The sequence below is a fragment of the Scyliorhinus torazame genome, chromosome 18 (assembly GCF_047496885.1).
Source record: "Scyliorhinus torazame isolate Kashiwa2021f chromosome 18, sScyTor2.1, whole genome shotgun sequence".
Lineage (NCBI taxonomy): Eukaryota > Metazoa > Chordata > Chondrichthyes > Carcharhiniformes > Scyliorhinidae > Scyliorhinus > Scyliorhinus torazame.
Genome location: NC_092724.1, coordinates 76,440,573 through 76,463,242, shown reverse-complemented (window position 1 = coordinate 76,463,242; position 22,670 = coordinate 76,440,573). Strand labels below are relative to the sequence as shown.

Sequence of the window (22,670 nt, the reverse complement as noted above, 5' to 3'; positions counted from 1 at the left end):
GGGACTGCTCAGTGTGAGTGTAGTGACTGATACAGCGACTGCTCAGTGTGGGAGTAGTGACTGATACAGGGATTGTTCAGTGCGGTTGTAGTGACTGATACAGAAGCTGCTCAGTGTGGGTGTAGTGACTGATACAGGGACTGGTCAGTGTGGGTGTCGTGACTGATACAGGGACTGCTCAGTGTGGGTGTAGTGACTGATACAGGGACTGGTCAGTGTGGGTGTAGTGACTGATGCAGGGACTGGTCAGTGTGGGTGTAGTGACTGATACAGGAGCTGCTCAGTGTGGGTGAAGTGACTGATACAGGGACTGCTCAGTGTCGGTGTAGTGACTGATACAGGGATTGCTCAGTGTGGGTGTAGTGACTGATACAGGGACTGCTCAGTGTGGGTGTAGTGACTGATACAGGGACTGCTCAGTGTCGGTGTAGTGACTGATACAGGGATTGCTCAGTGTGGGTGTAGTGACTGATACAGGGACTGCTCAGTGTGGGTGTAGTGACTGATACAGGAGCTGCTCAGTGTGGGTGGAGTGACTGATACAGGGATTGCTCAGTGTGGGTGTAGTGACTGATACAGGGATTGCTCAGTGTGGGTGTAGTGACTGATACAGGGACTGCTCAGTGTGGGTTTAGTGACTGATACAGGGACTGCTCAGTGTGGGTTTAGTGACTGATACAGGGATTGCTCAGTGTGGGTGTAGTGACTGATACAGGGACTGGTCAGTGTGGGTGTAGTGACTGATACAGGGACTGCTCAGTGTGGGTGTAGTGACTGATACAGGGACTGGTCAGAGTGGGTGTAGTGACTGATACAGGAGCTGCTCACTGTGGGTGTAGTGACTGATACAGGGATTGCTCAGTGTGGGTGTAGTGACTGATACAGGAGCTGCTCAGTGTGGGTGTAGTGACTGATACAGGGACTGCTCAGTCTGGGTGTAGTGACTGATACAGGGACTGGTCAGTGTGGGTGTAGTGACTGATACAGGAGCTGCTCAGTGTGGGTGTAGTTACTGATACAGGGACTGGTCAGTGTGGGTGTAGTGACTGATACAGGAGCTGCTCAGTGTGGGTGTAGTGACTGATACAGGAGCTGCTCAGTGTGGGTGTAGTGACTGATACAGGGACTGCTCAGTGTGGGTGTAGTGACTGATACAGGCATTGCGCAGTGTGGGTGTAGTGACTGATACAGGGATTGTTCAGTGTGGGTGTAGTGACTGAGAAAGGGACTGCTCAGTGTGGGTCCAGTGACTGATACAGGAGCTGCTCACTGTGAGTGTAGTGACTGATACAGGGATTGCTCAGTGTGGGTGTAGTGACTGATACAGGAGCTGCTCAGTGTGAGTGTAGTGACTGATACAGGGACTGCTCAGTGTGGGTGTAGTGACTGATACAGCGACTGCTCAGTGTGGGTGTAGTGACTGATAAAGGGACTGGTCAGTGTGGGTGTAGTGACTGATACAGGAGCTGCTCAGTGTGAGTGTAGTGACTGATACAGGGACTCGTCAGTGTGGGTGTAGTGACTGATAAAGGAGCTGCTCAGTGTGAGTGTAGTGACTGATACAGGGACTGCTCAGTCTGGGTGTAGTGACTGATACAGGGACTGGTCAGTGTGGGTGTAGTGACTGATACAGGAGCTGCTCAGTGTGGGTGTAGTTACTGATACAGGGACTGGTCAGTGTGGGTGTAGTGACTGATACAGGAGCTGCTCAGTGTGGGTGTAGTGACTGATACAGGAGCTGCTCAGTGTGGGTGTAGTGACTGATACAGGGACTGCTCAGTGTGGGTGTAGTGACTGATACAGGCATTGCGCAGTGTGGGTGTAGTGACTGATACAGGGATTGTTCAGTGTGGGTGTAGTGACTGAGAAAGGGACTGCTCAGTGTGGGTCCAGTGACTGATACAGGAGCTGCTCACTGTGAGTGTAGTGACTGATACAGGGATTGCTCAGTGTGGGTGTAGTGACTGATACAGGAGCTGCTCAGTGTGAGTGTAGTGACTGATACAGGGACTGCTCAGTGTGGGTGTAGTGACTGATACAGCGACTGCTCAGTGTGGGTGTAGTGACTGATAAAGGGACTGGTCAGTGTGGGTGTAGTGACTGATACAGGAGCTGCTCTGTGTGGGTGTAGTGACTGATTCAGGGATTGTTCAGTGTGGGTGTAGTGACTGATACAGGGACTGCTCAGTGTGCGTGTACTGACTGATACAGGGATTGCTCAGTGTGGGTGTAGTGACTGATACAGGGACTGCTCAGTGTGGGTGTAGAGACTGATACAGGGACTGGTCAGTGTGGGTGTAGTGACTGATACAGCGACTGCTCAGTGTGGTTGTAGAGACTGATACAGGGACTGCTCAGTGCTGGTGTAGTGACTGATACAGGAGCTGCTCAGTGTGGGTATAGTGACTGATACAGGGACTGCTCAGTGTGGGTGTAGAGACTGATACAGGGACTGCTCAGTGTGGGTGTAGTGACTGATACAGGAGCTGCTCAGTGTGGGTGTAGTGACTGATACAGGGATTGCTCAGTGCGGGTGTATTGACTAATACAGGAGCTGCTCAGTGTGGGTGTAGTGACTGATACAGCGACTGGTCAGTGTGGGTGTAGTGACTGATACAGGTACTGCTCAGTGTGGGTGTAGTGACTGATACAGGGATTGTTCAGTGTGGGTGTAGTGACTGATACAGGAGCTGCTCAGTGTGGGTGTAGTGACTGATACAGGGACTGCTCAGTGTGGGTGTAGCGACTGATACAGGTGCTGCTCAGTGTGGGTGTAGTGACTGATACAGGGACTGCTCAGTGTGAGTGTAGTGACTGATACAGGGATTGCTCAGTGTGGGTGTAGTGACTGATACAGCGACTGCTCAGTGTGGGTGTAGTGACTGATAAAGGGACTGGTCAGTGTGGGTGTAGTGACTGATACAGGAGCTGCTCAGTGTGGGTGTAATGACTGATACAGGGACTGCTCAGTGTGGGTGTAGTGACTGATACAGCGACTGCTCAGTGTGGGAGTAGTGACTGATACAGGGATTGTTCAGTGCGGTTGTAGTGACTGATACAGGAGCTGCTCAGTGTGGGTGTAGTGACTGATACAGGGACTGGTCAGTGTGGGTGTCGTGACTGATACAGGGACTGCTCTGTGTGGGTGTAGTGACTGATACAGGGACTGGTCAGTGTGGGTGTAGTGACTGATACAGGGACTGGTCAGTGTGGGTGTAGTGACTGATACAGGAGCTGCTCAGTGTGGGTGAAGTGACTGATACAGGGACTTCTCAGTGTCGGTGTAGTGACTGATACAGGGATTGCTCAGTGTGGGTGTAGTGACTGATACAGGGACTGCTCAGTGTGGGTGTAGTGACTGATACAGGGACTGCTCAGTGTCGGTGTAGTGACTGATACAGGGATTGCTCAGTGTGGGTGTAGTGACTGATACAGGGACTGCTCAGTGTGGGTGTAGTGACTGATACAGGGACTGCTCAGTGTGGGTGTAGTGACCGATACAGGGACTGCTCAGTGTGGGTGTAGTGACTGAGAACAGGGACTGCTCAGTGTGGGTGTAGTGACTGATACAGGGACTGCTCAGTGTGGGTGTAGTGACTGATACAGGGACTGCTCAGTGTGGGTGTAGTGACTGATACAGGGACTGCTCAGTGTCGGTGTAGTGACTGATACAGGGACTGCTCAGTGTCAGTGTAGTGACTGATACAGGGACTGCTCAGTGTGGGTGTAGTGACTGATACAGGAATTGCTCAGTGTGGGTGTAGTGACTGATGGAGTCATTGTTCAGTGTGGGTGTAGTGACTGATACAGAAGCTGCTCAGTGTGGATGTAGTGACTGATACAGGGATTCCTCAGTGTGGGTGTAGTGACTGTTACAGGAACTGCTCAGTGTGGGTGTAGTGCCTGATACAGGCAGTGCTTTGTGTGGGTGTAGTGACTGATACAGGAGCTCCTCCGTGTGGGTGTAGTGACTGATACAGGGTCTGCTCAGTGTGGGTGTAGTGACTGATACAGGGATTGCCTTTGTGGGTGTAATGACTGATACAGGGACTGCTCAGTGTGGGTGTAGTGACTGGTACAGGGACTGCTCAGTGTGGGTGTAGTGACTGATACAGGGATTGCTCAGTGTGGGTGTAGTGACCGATGGAGTCATTGTTCAGTGTGGGTGTAGTGACTGATACAGGAGCTGCTCAGTGTGGGTGTAGTGACTGATACAGGGTTTCCTCAGTGTGGGTGTAGTGACTGTTACAGGAACTGCTCAGTGTGGGTGTATTGCCTGATACAGGCAGTGCTTTGTGTGGGTGTAGTGACTGATACAGGGTCTGCTCAGTGTGGGTGTAGTGACTGATACAGGGATTGCTCAGTGTGGGTGTAGAGACTGATGCTGGGATTGTATTCAGGATGCTGTTATCCCTTGTACCTCTGTGGTGAACCACTGTATTAGGAGATGTAAGGTAGGACCTGCACTACAGGTTCGCTGGTAGCTCCTGCCGGCTTGCTCCTCCCAGGGAGAACTGTATAAATTTGCATGACCTCCAGTGCCCTGCCATTTCGCCAGCTACAGCCGGAGGCCACGCAGCTGACTGTAATTAAGCCACAGTTGTACCCAACTTTAGCCTTTATGCAATTGATCGTGCATCAATTTATTGGTCAGATTTTCCACAGAATGGATAACATAGTCAAACCCGATCGCCTGCTGTTGGATCCGCACTCGCCCGACGCCAGAAAAGACTTTACTCATTGGCTAGCATGTTTTGAGGCCTACATCAAGGCTGCGGACCCTGAGCCAACGGAGGCTCTGAAGATAAACGTCCTGTACTCCAGACTGAGCTCCTGCGTGTTCCCATTGATCCAAGACGCCACGAATTACACAAAAGCAATGGAACTCCTCAAGGAACACTACGCGCAGAAGGCGAACACGCTCTTTGCCAGGCATGTACTCGCCACCCGCTCGCAACTACCTGGTGAGTCCAGCGAAGACTTCTGGCGGGCCCTAATTCCACTCGCCTAGGACTGTGACTGTCAGGCCGTTACGGCCGTCGAACACGCGAATCCCCTCATGCGCGATCCCTTCGTTACGGGGATTGCGTCGGACCGCATTCGAGAACGATTACTGGAAGGGGCCACGCTCGAACTGGCAGAGACGAAAACCTTTGCGCTCTCCATGGCGGTCGCATCCCGTAACATCCAATCGTACCTCTCCCGCCACGCTGCCCACCCTTCTAGTCCTTCCTACCGCTCCTGGACCCCGCCGAGCTCCTCAGCCGGGGCCGTGCCTTCGCAATACGCCTGCGCCGCATGCCGATCCGCACACACTGGGGGTCCCTGCTGCTACTTCTGCGGTCAGCAGAAGCACCCCCGCCAACACTGCCTCGTCCGCACTGCTGTTTGTACTTCCTGCAGTAAAAAGGGCCACTTCGCGGCTGTGTGCCAGGCCCGCGCAGTCGCTGCGATTGTGCCCGCTATCGCCCCCTCCCCCAAGCCAGACGCACAATGGGAGCCGCCATTTTCTCCTCCCGGGTCCATGTGCGACCAATGGGCGCCGCCATCTTGTCCCCCTTCGGCAACGTGCGCCCCATGGGAGCCGCCATCTTGTCCCGACCCCGCAATGTGCGCACCATGGGCACCGCCATTTTGTCCCAACCCGGCAATGTGCGCACCATGGGAGCCGCCATCTTGTCCCCCACAGGGTCTCCAGACATCCTGACATCGGAACCGCACACGCTCGCCACCCGAAGCATCCGATGGCTACCCGCAGCTCGCTTCGATGACGCTGGACCAATCTCGCCCGCACAACCTGGCCACCGCGTCGACGACGGTTAAAATCAACGGCCACGCGACCTCGTGCCTGCTGGACTCCGGGAGCACTGAAAGCTTCGTTCACCCAGATACGGTAAGGCACTGCTCCCTCGCGGTCCACCCTGCCAATCAAAGGATCTCCCTAGCCTCCGGATCCTACTCTGTCCCGATCCGAGGCTTTTGTACAGTCACCCTCACGATCCAGGGCGTAGAATTTAGTAAATTCCGCCTCTATGTCCTTCCTAATCTCTGCGCTGCATTCCTGTTGGGCCTGGGCTTCCAGTGCAACCTCCAGAGCCTCACCCTCAAATTCGGCGAGCCCTTACCCCCGCTTACCATTTGCGGCCTTGTGACCCTCAAGGTCGATCCCCCCTCCCTTTTTGCCAATCAAACTGGGGATTGCAAGCCCGTTGCTACTAGGAGCAGACGGTACAGCACCCAGGACAAGACCTTCATCAGGTCCGAAGTCCAGCGGCTGCTTAAGGAGGGTATTATCGAGGTCAGCAACAGCCCCTGGAGAGCCCAAGTGGTAGTGGTTAAAACTGGGGAGAAACACAGGATGGTCGTGGACTACAGCCAGACCATCAATCGGTACACGCAGCTCGACGCGTACCCCCTCCCACGCATATCTAATATGGTCAATCAGATTGCGCAGTACCAGGTCTTCTCAACAATTAACCTGAAATCCGCCTACCACCAGCTCCCATCCGGAAGTCGGACCGGCCATACACTGCCTTCGAAGCGGACGCCTCTACCACTTCCTTAGGGTCCCTTTCGGTGTCACAAATGGGGTCTCGGTCTTCCAAAGAGAGATGGACCGAATGGTCGACCAGTACGGTTTGCGGGCCACCTTTCCGTACTTAGATAATGTCACCAGCTGCGGCCATGACCAGCAGGACCTCGATGCCAACCTCAATAAATTCCTCCGCACTGCCGCTTTTCTCAACCTGACCAACAACAAAGAGAAGTGTGTGTTCAGCACGACCCGGTTAGCCATTCTCGGCTATGTAGTCCAAAATTGTCTTCTCGGGCCCGACCCTGACCGCATGCGCCCCCTCATGGAACTTCCCCTCCTCCACTGCCCCAAGGCCCTCAAACGCTGCCTGGGGTTCTTTTCCTACTACGCTCAGTGGGTCCCAAACTATGCGGACAAGGCCCGCCCACTCATTCAGTCCACCCAATTCCCCCTTGCGGCCGAGGCACAACATGCTTTCGACCGCATCAGACCAGACATCGCCAAGGCCGGGAATGCGTGCAGTGGACGAGTCACTGCCTTTCCAAGTAGAAAGCGACGCTTCAGACGTTGCCCTTGCCCCTCCAAACCAGGCAGGCAGACCCGTGGCATTCTTTTCCCGCACCCTTCATGCCTCGGAAATTCGACACTCATCCGTCGAAAAGGAGGCCCAAGCTATCGTTGAAGCTGTGCGGCATTGGAGGCATTACCTGGCCGGTAAGAGATTCACTCTCCTTACGGACCAACGGTCGGTAGCCTTCATGTTCAATAACACACAGCGGGGCAAGATCAAAAATGATAAAATCTTGCGGTGGAGAATCGAGCTCTCCACCTATAATTACGAGATCTTGTATCGCCCCAGTAAACTCAACGAGCCCCCAGACGCCCTCTCCCGAGGTACATGTGCCAACGCACAAGTGGACCAACTCCGGGCCCTACACAACAGCCTTTGTCATCCGGGGGTCACTCGATTGTACCATCTGGTCAAAGCTCGCAATCTGTCCTACTCCGTCGAAAAGGTAAGGACAGTCACCAGGGACTGCCAGGTCTGTGCGGAGTGCAAGCCGCACTTCTACCGGCCGGACCATGTGCGCCTGGTGAAGGCTTCCCACCCCTTTGAACGCCTCAGCGTGGATTTCAAAGGGCCCCTCCCCTCCACCGACCATAACACGTACATTCTCAGTGAGGTCGATGAGTACTCCAGATTCCCCTTCGCCATCCCATGCCCCAATATGACGTCTGCCACCGTCATCAAGGCCCTCAGCACCATCTTCGCTCTGTTCGGTTTCCCCGCCTACATCCACAGTGACAGGGGATCCTCATTCATGAGTGATGAGCTGCGTCAGTTCCTGCTCAGCAGGGGTATAGCCTCCAGCAGGACGACCAGCTACAACCCCCGGGGAAACGGGCAAGTAGAACGGGAGAATGGGACGGTTTGGAGGGCCGTCCAGCTGGCCCTATGGTCCAGGAACCTCCCAGCCTCTCACTGGCAGGAGGTCTTCCCTGACGCTCTGCACTCCATCCGGTCACTGTTGTGCACCGCCACTAATAACACACCCCACGAATGTGTTTTTACCTTCCCCAGGAAGTCCACATCCAGGATGTCGCTCCCGACTTGGCTCGCTGCTCCAGGACCAGTCCTTCTCCGTAGGCACGTCCGACTCCACAAGGCGGTCCCCTTGGTGGACAGGGTTCACCTGCTCCACGCCAACCCTCAATATGCCTACGTTGAGTTCCCCGACGGCCGGGAAGATACTGTCTCATTCAGGGACCTGGCAACGTCAGGTTCCACCCCAACACCCCCCCCCCCCCCCCACCAATGCGCCCCCCCCACCTCCCACCGCGCCGCCTATATTGACCCCACCAGACCACCCCCCCTCCCCTTTTCCGCACAAGAGGATGAAGAGGACTTCTGCATGCTCCCGGAATTCCCCGATGACTGGCCAGCATCAGCACCGCCATCGGTGCCACCTCCACCACCGCCAGCACCGACTTCGCCGCTACCGTTACGCCGCTCCCAACGAAGCACCAAAGCAGCGGACTGGCTGAAACTTTGACGGACTCCGGACCGTCAACATGGACTTTTCTTTCCCTACCACTGTACATAATTGCACTAATTGTATATAGTTTCACGTCACCCCCGCCGGACTCATTTTTAACAGGGGGTGAATGTGGTGAACCACTGTAATAGGAGATGTAAGGTAGGACCTGCACTACAGGTTCGCCGGTAGCTCCTGCTGGCTGGCTCCGCCCACGGAGAACTGTATAAATATGCATGACCTCCAGTGCCCTGCCATTTCGCCAGCTGCAGCAGGAGGCCACGCATCTGACTGTAATAAAGCCACAGTTGTACCCAAACTGTCTTTGTGCATCATCTTCCCCATTAATTATTCCAGCCGTGATTAATGGTTTCAGCAGCTCAGGACAGAATTGGGCTCTACTTGTTTGCATATAATTGTTGCACACCTAGTTTATTCGGTGAGGCACTGGGCTGTTTATTCATCTGGCACAAAATCAAGATCTCCCTATAGCGTGGCGAGAAACCAATTACCACCACTTAAGCCCTATTTCCATACAATTAATGAGAGCGACCCCATGTCCAGCGGCCTCCCCAGCAAGTGTCATGCTGGCGCCAATTAGTACTCCATTTGAGGAAGGTGAACCTGGCGGATGGGCTTCTGGGGGTGCCGAGGAGACGAGTAGCCATCTTCGCTCACAGTCAACGAGGCCGGGGCGCTGGGCTTGCCACCCCAATCCTCGGCGGGGGTGAGGAACCCTCCGCAGGGCTGGGCCGCCGTGGAGGTGTGTGCTGGGGGTGCAAACAGTGGCTACCGCTTGCGAAACCACCATGCCCACCCCTGGGCCATGTATGCCCAACCCCATCGACTGCAGAGGTCTCTGGCTGTGCGGCTGAAGGCTATTGCGGATAGGTAATTGGCAATCGTGGCTAAGTGAGCACTTCACACAACCCAAGTGTATTCTCGTGGGGGGCGGGCACGTAGCATGTGGGAGTCATTGCCTAGTATCGCAATCAGACCGTTATGCCTGAACAATCCAGGAGGCAACACCACACACACAGCATCCGAACACCCAGGGAATGGGACATGTCCCTCCGGGGCATGTTCACAGCCGGAGGGTGGGACAGGGGGGGATGCCTGGAGAGATGGGCAAAGGGTCTGGGGATCAGCCTGCATTGCGGAAGGAAGAGACAGAGGCATCATAATGGTTTTACGAAAAGGGGTTTACTGTGTTGCACAAACCCCACTCCTGATGGTGCTTCCCCCAACCCCCACCCCCCTCCCCACCCCCTACCTCTCCCCACACACACACTCACCCATCCCTTCTTCCCCCGGTGCCCTCTGTGATCCTCGACGTGCTTTGCCCTCCTAGCTCTACCGTTATATTTCTGTGTTTCCCCAGGTAGAGGTACATTAGAGGTAGAGGCAGCCAGCTGCTTACCTCGTCCCATGGCCTTCGATGCCCCTGGCTGGCATCCTCTGGGGGCTCTGGACCCAGAGGGCCCTGGCTCACTTGTCTGTGGCATATACACAGCCGTGCCGCCCTGTCCGGGTGCTGACTGGGAGTGAATGTATAATTACTGATAATTCACCAGTGCACTGTGTTATGTTATGTTATTAACCCTGTGGGCTCCACCTATGGGCCATTGTGTGGCTTCACCCACAGGGGGATATGTTGGGGCCTGTACGGGCTCCGTCCATGGCTCCACCCCTTTAGAGGAAGTATAAGAGCAGCTGACCTGCGGGGTCACCTTCAGTATTGTACCGGTCACAGGCAGGCACAGTTCTAAGCTGATTAAAACCACGGTTTACCTCTCCATGTGTCTTCGAGTGAATTGATGGTCGCATCAGCGGCCTCATCAGAGGGGTGGAACTCGGGGGGAGCAGGTGGAAAACTTCCCCATTCCATGGGATGGGTATGGCTTGGCACCCGGCAGCTCCTCAACCCGATCGGTGCTCTTAGGGCCGTGGGGTCCACCTTGGGATGGAGGGGCAGCTGGTTCGAGTCCCGGCTGTCCCTGCATCATCTGGCTCTGCCAACCCTGGCGATTCCCCATGGTCTGCACCATCGTGTCGATGCCCTCAGCGATGCTCCTCAGTGACTGGGCCATGCTCTGCAGTGCCTCAGCTGTGCCCACCTGCGACTGGGACATGTTCCGCAGCGCCTCGGCCATTCCCATCTGAGAGCGGGACATGTCCCACAGAACCTCATCAAGGTCGGCCTGGTACTGGTCACATCCCTCAGCGAGTCGGACATCTAGCCAAGATCCTCAGCCATAGCCGTCACCAACTGCGCAACACCTTGGACACATTCACTCATGGTGCCGATGTTGTTTATCAGGCTTTCCACTGCAACCGCCACCCCTGCAGTGTTGGCCTCAGTGCCACTCATTGCCGTTGCCATCTCCTGCGCCCTTGGCCACTGGGACTCTTCCCAGCGGCTATGGACCTGCTGGAGTGATGCTGACATCTCCCTCTGAACACCCAGGTAGGTCTCTATCGTTCCCATCAGCCCCGAGTAACTCTGTTCCAGAGGTTCAACATCAGGCTGGGACCCAGCTGAGTCCTGGGATCCAGATGACCTCGACTGCTGTCTCGCCTGGGGATTGCTTCCTCCACCTGATGTGCATCATCAGTAGTGTGGTGCTCACCAAATTGTGCCCTAGATGCCAGAGCACTATCGTGTCCCACCGAGGTGTGTGTATCTGCGTTGGTGGAGGGTGGTGATGGCAGCAGTGATGCACCTACAGTTGCATCCTCGGAGCTCTACTCCGAGGTGTTCTCCTCGGAGTTAGGAGTGGGGCAGCCCGGGATGGGCCCGTGCCATCGGCTGGAGGACCTGAGGAAGAATGGACATGTGGTCAGTGGGAGGCATGTGTTGGTCAGTAAGCCACTACTCACATTTGACAGGTCCCCCGGGTGGAGCCTGGTGGTTCCTCACCTCTGCATAACTGACCGATCAGTTCTCGGCCAAAGTGGTCACTCCGGGCCCGTTCCTCGAAGGAGGTGAGGATTCTTAAAACCGGCACTCCTCCACCAGTCTGGGCTCTCTCCCGATGATTATGAGAGCTTTTTCCGAGAAGACACAGAAGGCATTGTGTTTCACAGTGGTGGGAGAGGGGGTGTGAGGGAGGGTTGGCTGGGGGGTGGGTTGAGGGGGGATGGGGTGGAGGAAGGGCTGGGGGTCGCATGGGGAGTTGAGGGGTGGATGATCCCTTGGGCAGGGGGGGGGTCATTGGCGGTGGTGCCTACTCACTTATGCAGCCCAGTGTAGATCGTTGACCTTTTTCGGCACTGAAGGCCAGTCCTCCCCGAGCTGCCAGCTGCCGCCACCTCATCCCAGGCAGCACTGGCTGCCCTGTGGCTGACTGTCCGGGACCCTCGGGGGAACAGGACATCCCACCTGGCCTCCACAGCGCCTGGCAGCCTCCCAGATCTGCATCCCCGAATCCTGGGGCTGGTCTACTCGGTGCCATTGGTGCGAGCTAGCTGGGATTTGGCTGGAAGTGCAACTTAAGTGCTGTTCGACCTGGTTAGCGGGGGGGCTGGCAAGTACGGTCCTGGTGAATCAGCTGGCGAGCCTTTATTTGAGATGAGAAGCTGAGAGGCCTCATTAAGTGGACCAATTAATGTTGAATTGCGTTGCCGGCCTTGCTGTGCCGAGTGCCGGGAAGCTCGCAGCAATTCCTGCTCACTACCACACTTGGAACCTTTTCCGGAGAATTGCGCTCATCTGTTCACTTAACTGAAGTCCTGTTACTTTGTAAGATTGAGTTGACATTTTATATCTGTCTTATAGGTCTCCAACCACGTCATGGCTATGAAGAGCTACATCACAGATGACAAAAGCTTGCTGAACTTTCGTAAAGGAGATATCATCAAACTGCTTCCTATGGATGGGCTTGAACCAGGTGAGTGACAAGGGCAAATTGCAAAGACTGTAATCAACCAGCATTAGGACCTCAGCGATGCAGCAAGATAGAATTAATACCCGTCCTGATTGGTCAGATGCCCAAAGGGCATGGTCAGCCACCCAATCACACTGCCATGCTGGTTCAATCATTTTAATGAGAAATCTCTAAAAACTGACTTTGTAGCCCAGGAGACCAAAGGGAAATTGCAGAAACCCAGTCCCCACCATCTCTGGGAATTTCAACATTCCGGGCAAGGAACAGACAAGATGGACAAGTGTAATGCAGGAGGGGTAGAACAAGACCATGGGTGGGATTTTCCATTGGCGGGAAGTTCCGCTTCATCGGCAGTGCATTCATGCTCGTGGATTTCCCAACGGCTTGGGAATAGCCACAATGAGAAACCCCACTGTGCGGCTGCCGGGACGGAGAATCCTGCTGCCAACGGGAACGCCACCGAGCCAGAGAGCGGGTCTGCCGGGACGGAGAATCACGCTGCCAACGGGAACGCACCGAGCCAGAGAGCGGGTCTGCCAGGACGGAGAATCCCGCTGCCAGCGGGAACGCACCGAGCCAGAGAGCGGGTCTGCCGGGACGGAGAATCTCGCTGCCAGCGGGGGCGCGCCGAGCCAGAGAGCGGGTCTGCCGGGACGGAGAATCCCGCTGCCAGCGGGGGCGCGCCGAGCCAGAGAGCGAGTCTGCCAGGACAGAGAATCCCGCTGTCAACGGGGTGCGCCGAGCCAGAGAGCGAGTCTGCCAGGACGGAGAATCTCGCTGCCAGCGGGGGCGCGCCGAGCCAGAGAGCGGGTCTGCCGGGACGGAGAATCTCGCTGCCAGTGGGGGCGTGCCGAGCCAGAGAGCGGGTCTGCCTGGACGGAGAATCCCGCTGCCAACGGGGTGCGCCGAGCCAGAGAGCGAGTCTGCCAGGACGGAGAATCCCGCTGCCAACGGGGTGCGCCGAGCCAGAGAGCGAGTCTGCCAGGACGGAGAATCCCGCTGCCAACGTGGTGCGCCGAGCCAGAGAGCGAGTCTGCCAGGACGGAGAATCCCGCTGCCAACGGTGTGCGCTGAGTCCGAGAGCGGGTCTGCCGGGACGGAGAATCCCGCTGCCAACGGGGGCGCGCCGAGCCAGAGAGCGAGTCTGCCAGGACGGAGAATCCCGCTGCCAGTGGGGGCGCGCCGAGCCAGAGAGCGGGTCTACCGGGACGGAGAATCTCACAGCCAGTGGGGGCGCCGAGCGAGAGAGCGGGTCTGTCGGGACGGAGAATCCTGCTGCCAGTGGGGGCGCGCCGAGCCAGAGAGCTGGTCTGCCGGGACGGAGAATCCCGCTGCCAGTGGGGGCGCGCCGAGCGAGAGAGCTGGTCTGCCGGGACGGAGAATCCCGCTGCCAGTGGGGGCGCGCCGAGCGAGAGAGCGGGTCTGCCGGGACGGAGAATCTCGCTGCCAGCGGGGGCGCGCCGAGCCAGAGAGCGGGTCTGCCGGGACGGAGAATCTCGCTGCCAGTGGGGGCGCGCCGAGCGAGAGAGCGGGTCTGCCGGGACGGAGAATCTCGCTGCCAGCGGGGGCGCGCCGAGCCAGAGAGCGGGTCTGCCGGGACGGAGAATCTCGCTGCCAGTGGGGGCGTGCCGAGCCAGAGAGCGAGTCTGCCAGGACGGAGAATCCCGCTGTCAGCGGGGGCGTGCCGAGCCAGAGAGCGGGTCTGCCGGGACGGAGAATCTCTCTGCCAGCGGGGGCACGCTGAGTCAGAGAGCGGGTCTGCCAGGACGGAGAATCTCGCTGCCAGTGGGGGGGCGCCGAGCCAGAGAGCGGGTCTGTCGGGACGGAGAATCCCGCTGCCAGTGGGGGCGCGCCGAGCCAGAGAGCGAGTCTGCCGGGACGGAGAATCCCGCTGCCAGCGGGGGCGCGCCGAGCCAGAGAGCGAGTCTGCCAGGACGGAGAATCCCGCTGCCAACGGGGTGCGCCGAGCCAGAGAGCGAGTCTGCCAGGATGGAGAATCCCGCTGCCAGCGGGGGCGCGCCGAGCCAGAGAGCGAGTCTGCCAGGATGGAGAATCCCGCTGCCAGCGGGGGCGCTGAGCCAGAGAGCGAGTCTGCCAGGATGGAGAATCCCGCTGCCAGCGGGGGCGCTGAGCCAGAGAGCGGGTCTGTCGGGACGGAGAATCCCGCTGCCAGCGGGGGCGCGCCTTGCCAGAGAGCGAGTCTGCCAGGATGGAGAATCCCGCTGCCAGCGGGGGCGCTGAGCCAGTGTAGAGGGTGCCATCTCCGCTACTCCACTACTGGGCCGATATCTGGGGTTTGAATATCTGTGTGTGTCTCTCTCCAGCTGGCACTGAAACTTCAGAGGCCAGGGGATGCCGCGCTGGGACACTTCCACTGAAGAGAGCACTGATTCAAGCCTGCCGTTTATTCCTAACCGACAGCCTGAGACTTATATCACACAGATCTCCAGACCCCTACCAATACCCAGGTGATTCTCTCTCTTGCCGGTGGTGCAACACTCACCCAGTTCCTACTCCACTAGAGTAGCTTTCCCAAGAGAGAGAATAGGACACTGCTGTTTATTCCCTAACCAGCAGTCTGTCCTGAGTGAATCGCTCAAGATGACCCTCGATTCCTGAACCCGGAATTAAGGTGAGGAGTATTTTAACAATGACTTGGTCAGAGATCGCTGGTGAAAGATTGAAGAATTTAAACGACTCCAATTATCATCAAATCAAGGTTTATTGCAAAACCCAGGTCAAAATCATCAACAGAAGAAACACAATAAAATCTTATGCTCTAATACAACTAAGTCTATTCAAAAGTAATACAGCGGACACAACGAAAATTCTTATGATTACACAGTTTTTAGCAATATCACAAGGCACAAAACAAGTTCCCTTCCCCAAAGCCTCAACCACTATTAAAGTCAAGGGAGTTTCGTAAGCTGCTGCAGGGTACTTACGGTCACAGGCTGCAGAGGTCAAGTCAGGGGTGCAGAGGTCGAGCCCAGAACGAAGAGCCCCCCAATCGAAAACACAGCCCCTTTTATATTGTTTTACCTGGCTTTGTCCTGTGATCGGCCAGCCCCTTTTGCATTGAAAAAGGTAAGATTTAAAGTTCCCGCTGGTCCCGCCCCCTTTGAGCCGGTCAGACCTGTCGAGATGGGAGTACCTCCCCTAGGTCCGCCTCCAGTCTGTTTTTTAAGATAACGAGGTTGAGCTCCCTTGAAGATTTTCAAAGACTTCCATCTGCTCCGGAGATAGCTGCTATGTTGATGGGGTGTTGATTGGATTCTGCTCTGGTGGAGGCAAAGTCCTTTACATCTGCATGGGGCTATGACCATCCCATTGTCCTGCTTGCATGCAAGCCTCCTGTGTATTCCCGTGCCCCTTTGTCTGTGTTTTGATGTTATCTTGTTGTCTGGCTCCTTCTTGCTTGTAGCTCCTAGGGGGGTGTTTGTAAATATTTATGTACTTATGTCCCTACTCAGCTCAGCGGATCAAGCCTGCTGGGAAAACTGGTTCTGTTCTCTTGGCTGAAAAGTCAGTTTACAGTCTCTGAGTTTTTATGCTTGGGCAGTTCCAAAAGGGCCGAATTGCCCGAAAACCTTACACCAGAGAGCGAGTCTGCCAGGATGGAGAATCCCGCTGCCAGCGGGGGCGTGCCGAGCCAGAGAGCGGGTCTGTCGGGACCGAGAATCTCGCTGCCAGCGGGGGCGCCGAGGCAGAGAGTGAGTCTGCCAGGATGGAGAATCCTGCTGCCAGTGGGGGCGCGCCGAGCCAGAGAGCGGGTCTGCCAGGACGGAGAATCTCGCTGCCAGCGGGGGCGTGCCGAGCCAGAGAGCGAGTCTGCCAGGATGGAGAATCCTGCTGCCAGTGGGGGCGCCGAGCCAGAGAGCGGGTCTGTCGGGACGGAGAATCCCGCTGCCAGTGGGGGCGCGCCGAGCCAGAGAGTGAGTCTGCCAGGATGGAGAATCCTGCTGCCAGTGGGGGCGCGCCGAGCCAGAGAGCGAGTCTGCTTGGACGGAGAATCCCGCTGCCAGTGGGGGCGCCGAGCCAGAGAGCGGGTCTGCCAGGATGGAGAATCCCGCTGCCAGTGGGGGCGCCGAGCCAGAGAGCGGGTCTGCCGGGACGGAGAATCCCGCTGCCAGTGGGGGCGCGCCGAGCCAGAGAGCGGGTCTACCGGGACGGAGAATCTCACAGCCAGCGGGGGAGCCGAGCGAGAGAGCGGGTCTGCCGGGACGGAGAATCTCGCTGCCAGCGGGGGCGCCGAGCGAGAGAGCGAGTCTGTCGGGACGGAGAATCCTGCTGCCAGTGGGGGCGCGCCGAGCCAGAGAGCGGGTCTACCGGGACGGAGAATCCCGCTGCCAGTGGGGGCGCGCCGAGCGAGAGAGCTGGTCTGCCGGGACGGAGAATTCCGCTGCCAGCGGGGGCGCGCCGAGCCAGAGAGCGGGTCTGCCGGGACGGAGAATCTCGCTGCCAGCGGGGGCGCGCCGAGCCAGAGAGCGGGTCTGCCGGGACGGAGAATCTCGCTGCCAGCGGGGGCGCGCCGAGCGAGAGAGCGGGTCTGCCGGGACGGAGAATCTCGCTGCCAGCGGGGGCGCGCCGAGCCAGAGAGCGGGTCTGTCGGGACGGAGAATCTCGCTGCCAGTGGGGGCACGCTGAGTCAGAGAGCGAGTCTGCCAGGACGGAGAATCCCGCTGCCAGCGGGGGCGCCGAGCCAGAGAGCGAGTCTGCCAGGACGGAGAATCCCGCTGCCAGCGGGGGCGCGCCGAGCCAGAGAGCGGGTCTGCCGGGACGGAGAATCCCGCTGCCAGCGGGGGCGCGCCGAGCGAGAGAGCGGGTCTACCGGGACGGAGAATCTCGCTGCCAGCGGGGGCGCCGAGCCAGAGAGCGGGTCTGCCGGGAAGGAGAATCCCGCTGCCAGTGGGGGCGCGCCGAGCCAGAGAGCGGGTCTGCCGGGACGGAGAATCTCGCTGCCAGCGGGGGCGCCGAGCCAGAGAGCGTGTCTGTCGGGACGGAGAATCCCGCTGCCAGTGGGGGCGCCGAGCCAGAGAGCGAGTCTGCCGGGACGGAGAATCCCGCTGCCAGTGGGGGCGCCGAGCCAGAGAGCGCGTCTGCCAGGACGGAGAATCCCGCTGCCAGCGGGGGCGCGCCGAGCCAGAGAGCGGGTCTGCCGGGACGGAGAATCCCGCTGCCAGCGGGGGCACGCTGAGTCAGAGAGCGGGTCTGCCGGGACGGAGAATCTCGCTGCCAGTGGGGGGGCGCCGAGCCAGAGAGCGAGTCTGCCTGGACGGAGAATCCCGCTGCCAGTGGGGGCGCCAAGCCAGAGAGCGAGTCTGCCTGGACGGAGAATCCCGCTGCCAGTGGGGGCGCCGAGCCAGAGAGCGGGTCTGCCGGGACGGAGAATCCCGCTGCCAGCGGGGGCGCCGAGCCAGAGAGCGGGTCTGTCGGGACGGAGAATCCCGCTGCCAGCGGGGGCGCGCCGAGCCAGAGAGCGAGTCTGCCAGGACGGAGAATCCCGCTGCCAGTGGGGGCGCGCCGAGCCAGAGAGCGAGTCTGCCTGGACGGAGAATCCCGCTGCCAACGGGGTGCGCCGAGCCAGAGAGCGAGTCTGCCAGGACGGAGAATCCCGCTGCCAGTGAGGGCGCCGAGCCAGAGAGCGGGTCTGCCGGGACGGAGAATCCCGCTGCCAGCGGGGGCGCGCCGAGCCAGAGAGCGGGTCTGCCGGGACGGAGAATCTCGCTGCCAGCGGGGGCGCCGAGCCAGAGAGCGAGTCTGCCGGGACGGAGAATCTCGCTGCCAGCGGGGGCGCCGAGCCAGAGAGCGGGTCTGCCGGGACGGAGAATCTCGCTGCCAGCGGGGGCGCCGAGCGAGAGAGCGGGTCTGCCCAACGGAGAATCCCGCTGCCAGTGGGGGCGCGCCGAGCCAGAGAGCGTGTCTGCCAGGACGGAGAATCCCGCTGCCAGCGGGGGCGCGCCGAGCCAGAGAGCTGGTCTGCCGGGACGGAGAATCTCGCTGCCAGCGGGGGCGCCGAGCCAGAGAGCGGGTCTGTCGGGACGGAGAATCCCGCTGCCAGTGGGGGGGCGCCGAGCCAGAGAGCGGGTCTGTCGGGACGGAGAATCCCGCTGCCAGTGGGGGCGCGCCGAGCCAGAGAGCGAGTCTGCCAGGACGGAGAATCTCGCTGCCAGTGGGGGCGCGCCGAGCCAGAGAGCGAGTCTGCCGGGAAGGAGAATCTCGCTGCCAGCGGGGGCGCCGTGGCAGAGAGCGGGTCTGTCGGGACGGAGAATCCCGCTGCCAGCGGGGGCACGCCGAGCCAGAGAGCGGGTCTGACGGGACAGAGAATCTCGCTGCCAGCGGGCGCGCCGAGCCAGAGAGCGGGTCTGTCGGGACAGAGAATCTCGCTGCCAGCGGGGGCGCCGAGGCAGAGAGGGGGTCTGCCGGGACGGAGAATCTCGCTGCCAGCGGGGGCGCGCCGAGCCAGAGAGCGGGTCTGCCGGGACGGAGAATCCTGCTGCCTCTCCCCGCCCAATGCAATCTTACCCCCAATGCAAACTCCCCTCAATGCAAACTCCGCCCGCCAAGCAAATCTCCCCTCCCCCTCAATGCAAGATTCCTCCTCAATGCAAATTCCACCCCACCCCCCGAAATGCAAACTCCCCCCTCAACGCAAACTGCCCCCAATGTAAACTTCACCCCCGGCTCCAAAATGCAATGTCCCCTCCATCCATGCCAGGTACCCTCCCACCCTCACTGCCCGCACCCCCTGTTATTGTAAAGTCCACCCCTTCAAAGGCCTTGATACTTTAGCCCCCCCCCCACCATCACACCCAGCAGGACCCCCACACACACAATTGGGCTCCCCAGAGGGCCTGCCTCAGCACTGTCCCTGGCACAGGTTAGGACTACCAACCTGGCTAGGGGCAGTGCCCATGCATGTCCCTCCCCCGAGGGTATACTTACCTTGTCATCCCTGGCGGAATCCAGTAGACTGCTTCGCATTCTTAAATAGCTGTTGTGAAAGTCGCTGATGTGACTTGGTGTTGGCGAGGTATAAATATTTAGTCAGTGGGAAGCTCGGAAGCCTTTAATACGTAGAAAATACATAGAAAATAGAAGCAGGATGAGGCCATTTGGCTTTTCGTGCCATTGATTATGATCATGGCTGATCATCAAATCCAATACCCTGATCCTGCTCCCCCCCCGCCCCCCCCCCCCACATTCCATTGATTATGATCATGGCTGATCATCAAATCCAATACCCTGATCCCCCCCCCCCCCCCCCCCCGCCCCACACACACATTCCTTGATCTTTTTAACCACAAGAGCTTTTTCTAATTCCTACTTGAAATTACAGAGTTATCATAACCTAGGGTTAAGCAGGTCATGGGACACTATGGGGAATACACGCTCCCTTTTACATTCTATATAAAACCAGAGGGCCCTGAATTGTGAGCTGGTTCCTGTACTAGATTAACTGCTCTGTACTCTTGTTCTGCTGCACTAAACCTTTTTCTTTTGATTCAACCTGTTCGTCTCAGTATAGACTTCTTTCCGGATCTTATAATAACAATGGTCTGGAGTCTCCGTTTCAGCGGCTAAGGGTCGGCTCAAACGGAGAATTCGTGGGCGTTTTACAATGAAAATATCAGTGCCAAACCCTCACCGGTGAGGGGCTAGTAGCGGCGCTGGGTGAAACTCCCGGCTCCCACACTGAAAACGGCCAGAGAATGGCCAGGTCCCTGGCCACACATGCAGCGCGACGACGTACAGTGGTCGCGCCATACAACATGGCGCCGGCCATGCGCGGACCCGACCCCCCCATCCGTGACCCCACAGGCCACTCCCTGGCATGCCCACCAGTCCCCCCAGCCTGCACGGAAACTCCTCCGGCCAGCGGCATAGATCCCGGCCGAGTGTGGCGGCGCTGGACTCAATTTGCAGCCGCCATGCCGGGTTCCCGATCGCTGAGACCACACATGTCCCGCGTGGTCAGAAACTCGGTCCATCGGGGGCAGAGCATCGCAGGAGGGCCTGCCGATGATGCACCAACACTGTTGCAACGGCGTGTGGTGCGCGACGCGATGACAGCATTTCAGAGCGGGCGGAGCATGGCTGACTGGCATCAAACCGGCGCCAGCCTAATTTGGGCATTGTAGTCAATTCTCCGCCCGATCGCCGATTGCGATATCGGCGTCGGGCAATGGAAAATCCCGCCCCTTGTTTTTGCCTCAACTCTTTGTGGTAGAGAATTCCACAGATTCACTACTCGCTGGGTGAAGACATTTCTCCTCCCCTCAATCCTAAAAGGTTATTCTCAAACTATGACCCCTAATTCTGGACTTCCCCACCAACAGGAACGTTCTTTCTGAATCTACTCTCTATAATCCTGTTAGAATTTTATACCATTCTACCAAAGCAGATAAGCTCAAATTTATCCACAGTTTCTGCATCTGCCGTACATATGCCCACTCACTCAGCCTGTCCAAATCCCGCTGAAGCATCTCTGCATCCTCCCCATAGCTCACCCCCCAATCTAACTTTGTATCATCTGCAAATATGGAGATAATACATTTAATTCCCTTGTCCAAATCATGAATATATAATGTGAACAGTTAGGATTCTAGCATAAATTCCTACGGTACCCCACTAGTCACTGCCTGCCAATCGGAAAAAGATTAATTTATTCCAACATTTTACTTCCTGTCTGCTAACCAGCTTTCTACCCATCTCAAGACACTACCTGCGATCCCAAGTGCTTTAACTATACATAGTAATCTACCATGTGAGACCTTGTCGAACGCCTTCTGAAAGTCTAAATAAATCACGATGTGGAGATGCCGGCGTTGGACTGGGGTGAGCACAGTACGAAGTCTTACAACACCAGGTTAAAGTCCAACAGGTTTGTTTCGATGTCACTAGCTTTCAGAGCGCTGCTCCTTCCTCAGGTGAATGAAGAGGTATGTTCCAGAAACACATATATAGACAAATTCAAAGATGCCAAACAATGCTAGGAATGCGACCATTAGCAGGTGATTAAATCTTTACAGATCCAGAGATGGGGTAACCCCAGGTTAAAGAGGTGTGAATTGTATCAAGCCAGGACAGTTGGTAGGATTTTGCAGGCCAGATGGATGGGGGATGAATGTAATGCGACATGAATCCCAGGTCCCGGTTAAGGCCGCACTCATGTGTGCGGAACTTGGCTATAAGTTTCTGCTCGGCGATTCTGCGTTGTTGCGCGTCCTGAAGGCCGCCTTGGAGAACGCTTACCCGGAGATCAGAGGCTGAATGCCCTTGACTGCTGAAGTGTTCCCCGACTGGGAGGGAACATTCCTGCCTGGTGATTGTTGCGCGATGTCCGTTCATTCGTTGTCGCAGCGTCTGCATGGTCTCGCCAATGTACCACGCTTCGGGACATCCTTTCCTGCAGCGTATGAGGTAGACAACGTTGGCCGAGTCGCACGAGTATGTATCGCGTACCTGGTGGGTGGTGTTCTCACGTGTAATAGTGGTATCAATGATCAATGTCAATGATCTGGCACGTCTTGCAGAGATTGCTATGGCAGGGTTGTGTGGTGTCGTGGTCACTGTTCTGAAGACTGGGTAGTTTGCTGCAAACAATGGTTCGTTTGAGGTTGCGCGGTTGTTTGAAGGCAAGTAGTGGGGGTGTGGGGATGACCTTGGCAAGATGTTCATCGTCATCAATGACGTGTTGAAGGCTGTGAAGAAGATGACGTAGTTTCTCCGCTCCGGGGAAGTACTGGACGACGAAGGGTATTCTGTCGGTTGTGTCCCATGTTTGTCTTCTGAGGAGGTCGGTGCGGTTTTTCGCTGTGGCGCGTTGGAACTGTCGCTCGATGAGTCGAGTGCCATATCCCGTTCGTACGAGGACATCTTTCAACGTCTGTAGATGTCTGTTACGCTCCTCCTCGTCTGAGCAGATCCTGTGTATACGGAGCGCTTGTCCATAGGGGATGGCTTCTTTAATGTGTTTAGGGTGGAAGCTGTAGAATTGGAGCATCATGAGGTTATCCGTGGGTTTGCGGTAAAGCGAAGTGCTGAGGTGACCGTCCTTGATGGAGACGAGTGTGTCCAAGAATGCAACTGATTTTGGAGAGTAGTCCATGGTGAGTCTGATGGTTGGATGGAACTTATTAATGTCATTGTGTAGTCTTTTCAGTGATTCTTCGCCGTGGGTCCAAAGGAAAAAAATGTCATCGATGTATC

General features: G+C 57.3%; 1 protein-coding gene across 1 annotated transcript in view; it reads left to right on the top strand.

Moving 5' to 3' along the window:
* The window catches only part of LOC140395321 (unconventional myosin-XVB-like), a 344,508-nt gene that overhangs the window by 167,512 nt on the left and 154,326 nt on the right, over positions 1 to 22,670 (top strand). Inside the window, exon 9 of the mRNA XM_072482943.1 lies at positions 12,350 to 12,461. Coding sequence (XP_072339044.1) covers positions 12,350 to 12,461 — 112 coding nt within the window. The remainder of the gene's footprint in view (positions 1 to 12,349; positions 12,462 to 22,670) is intronic.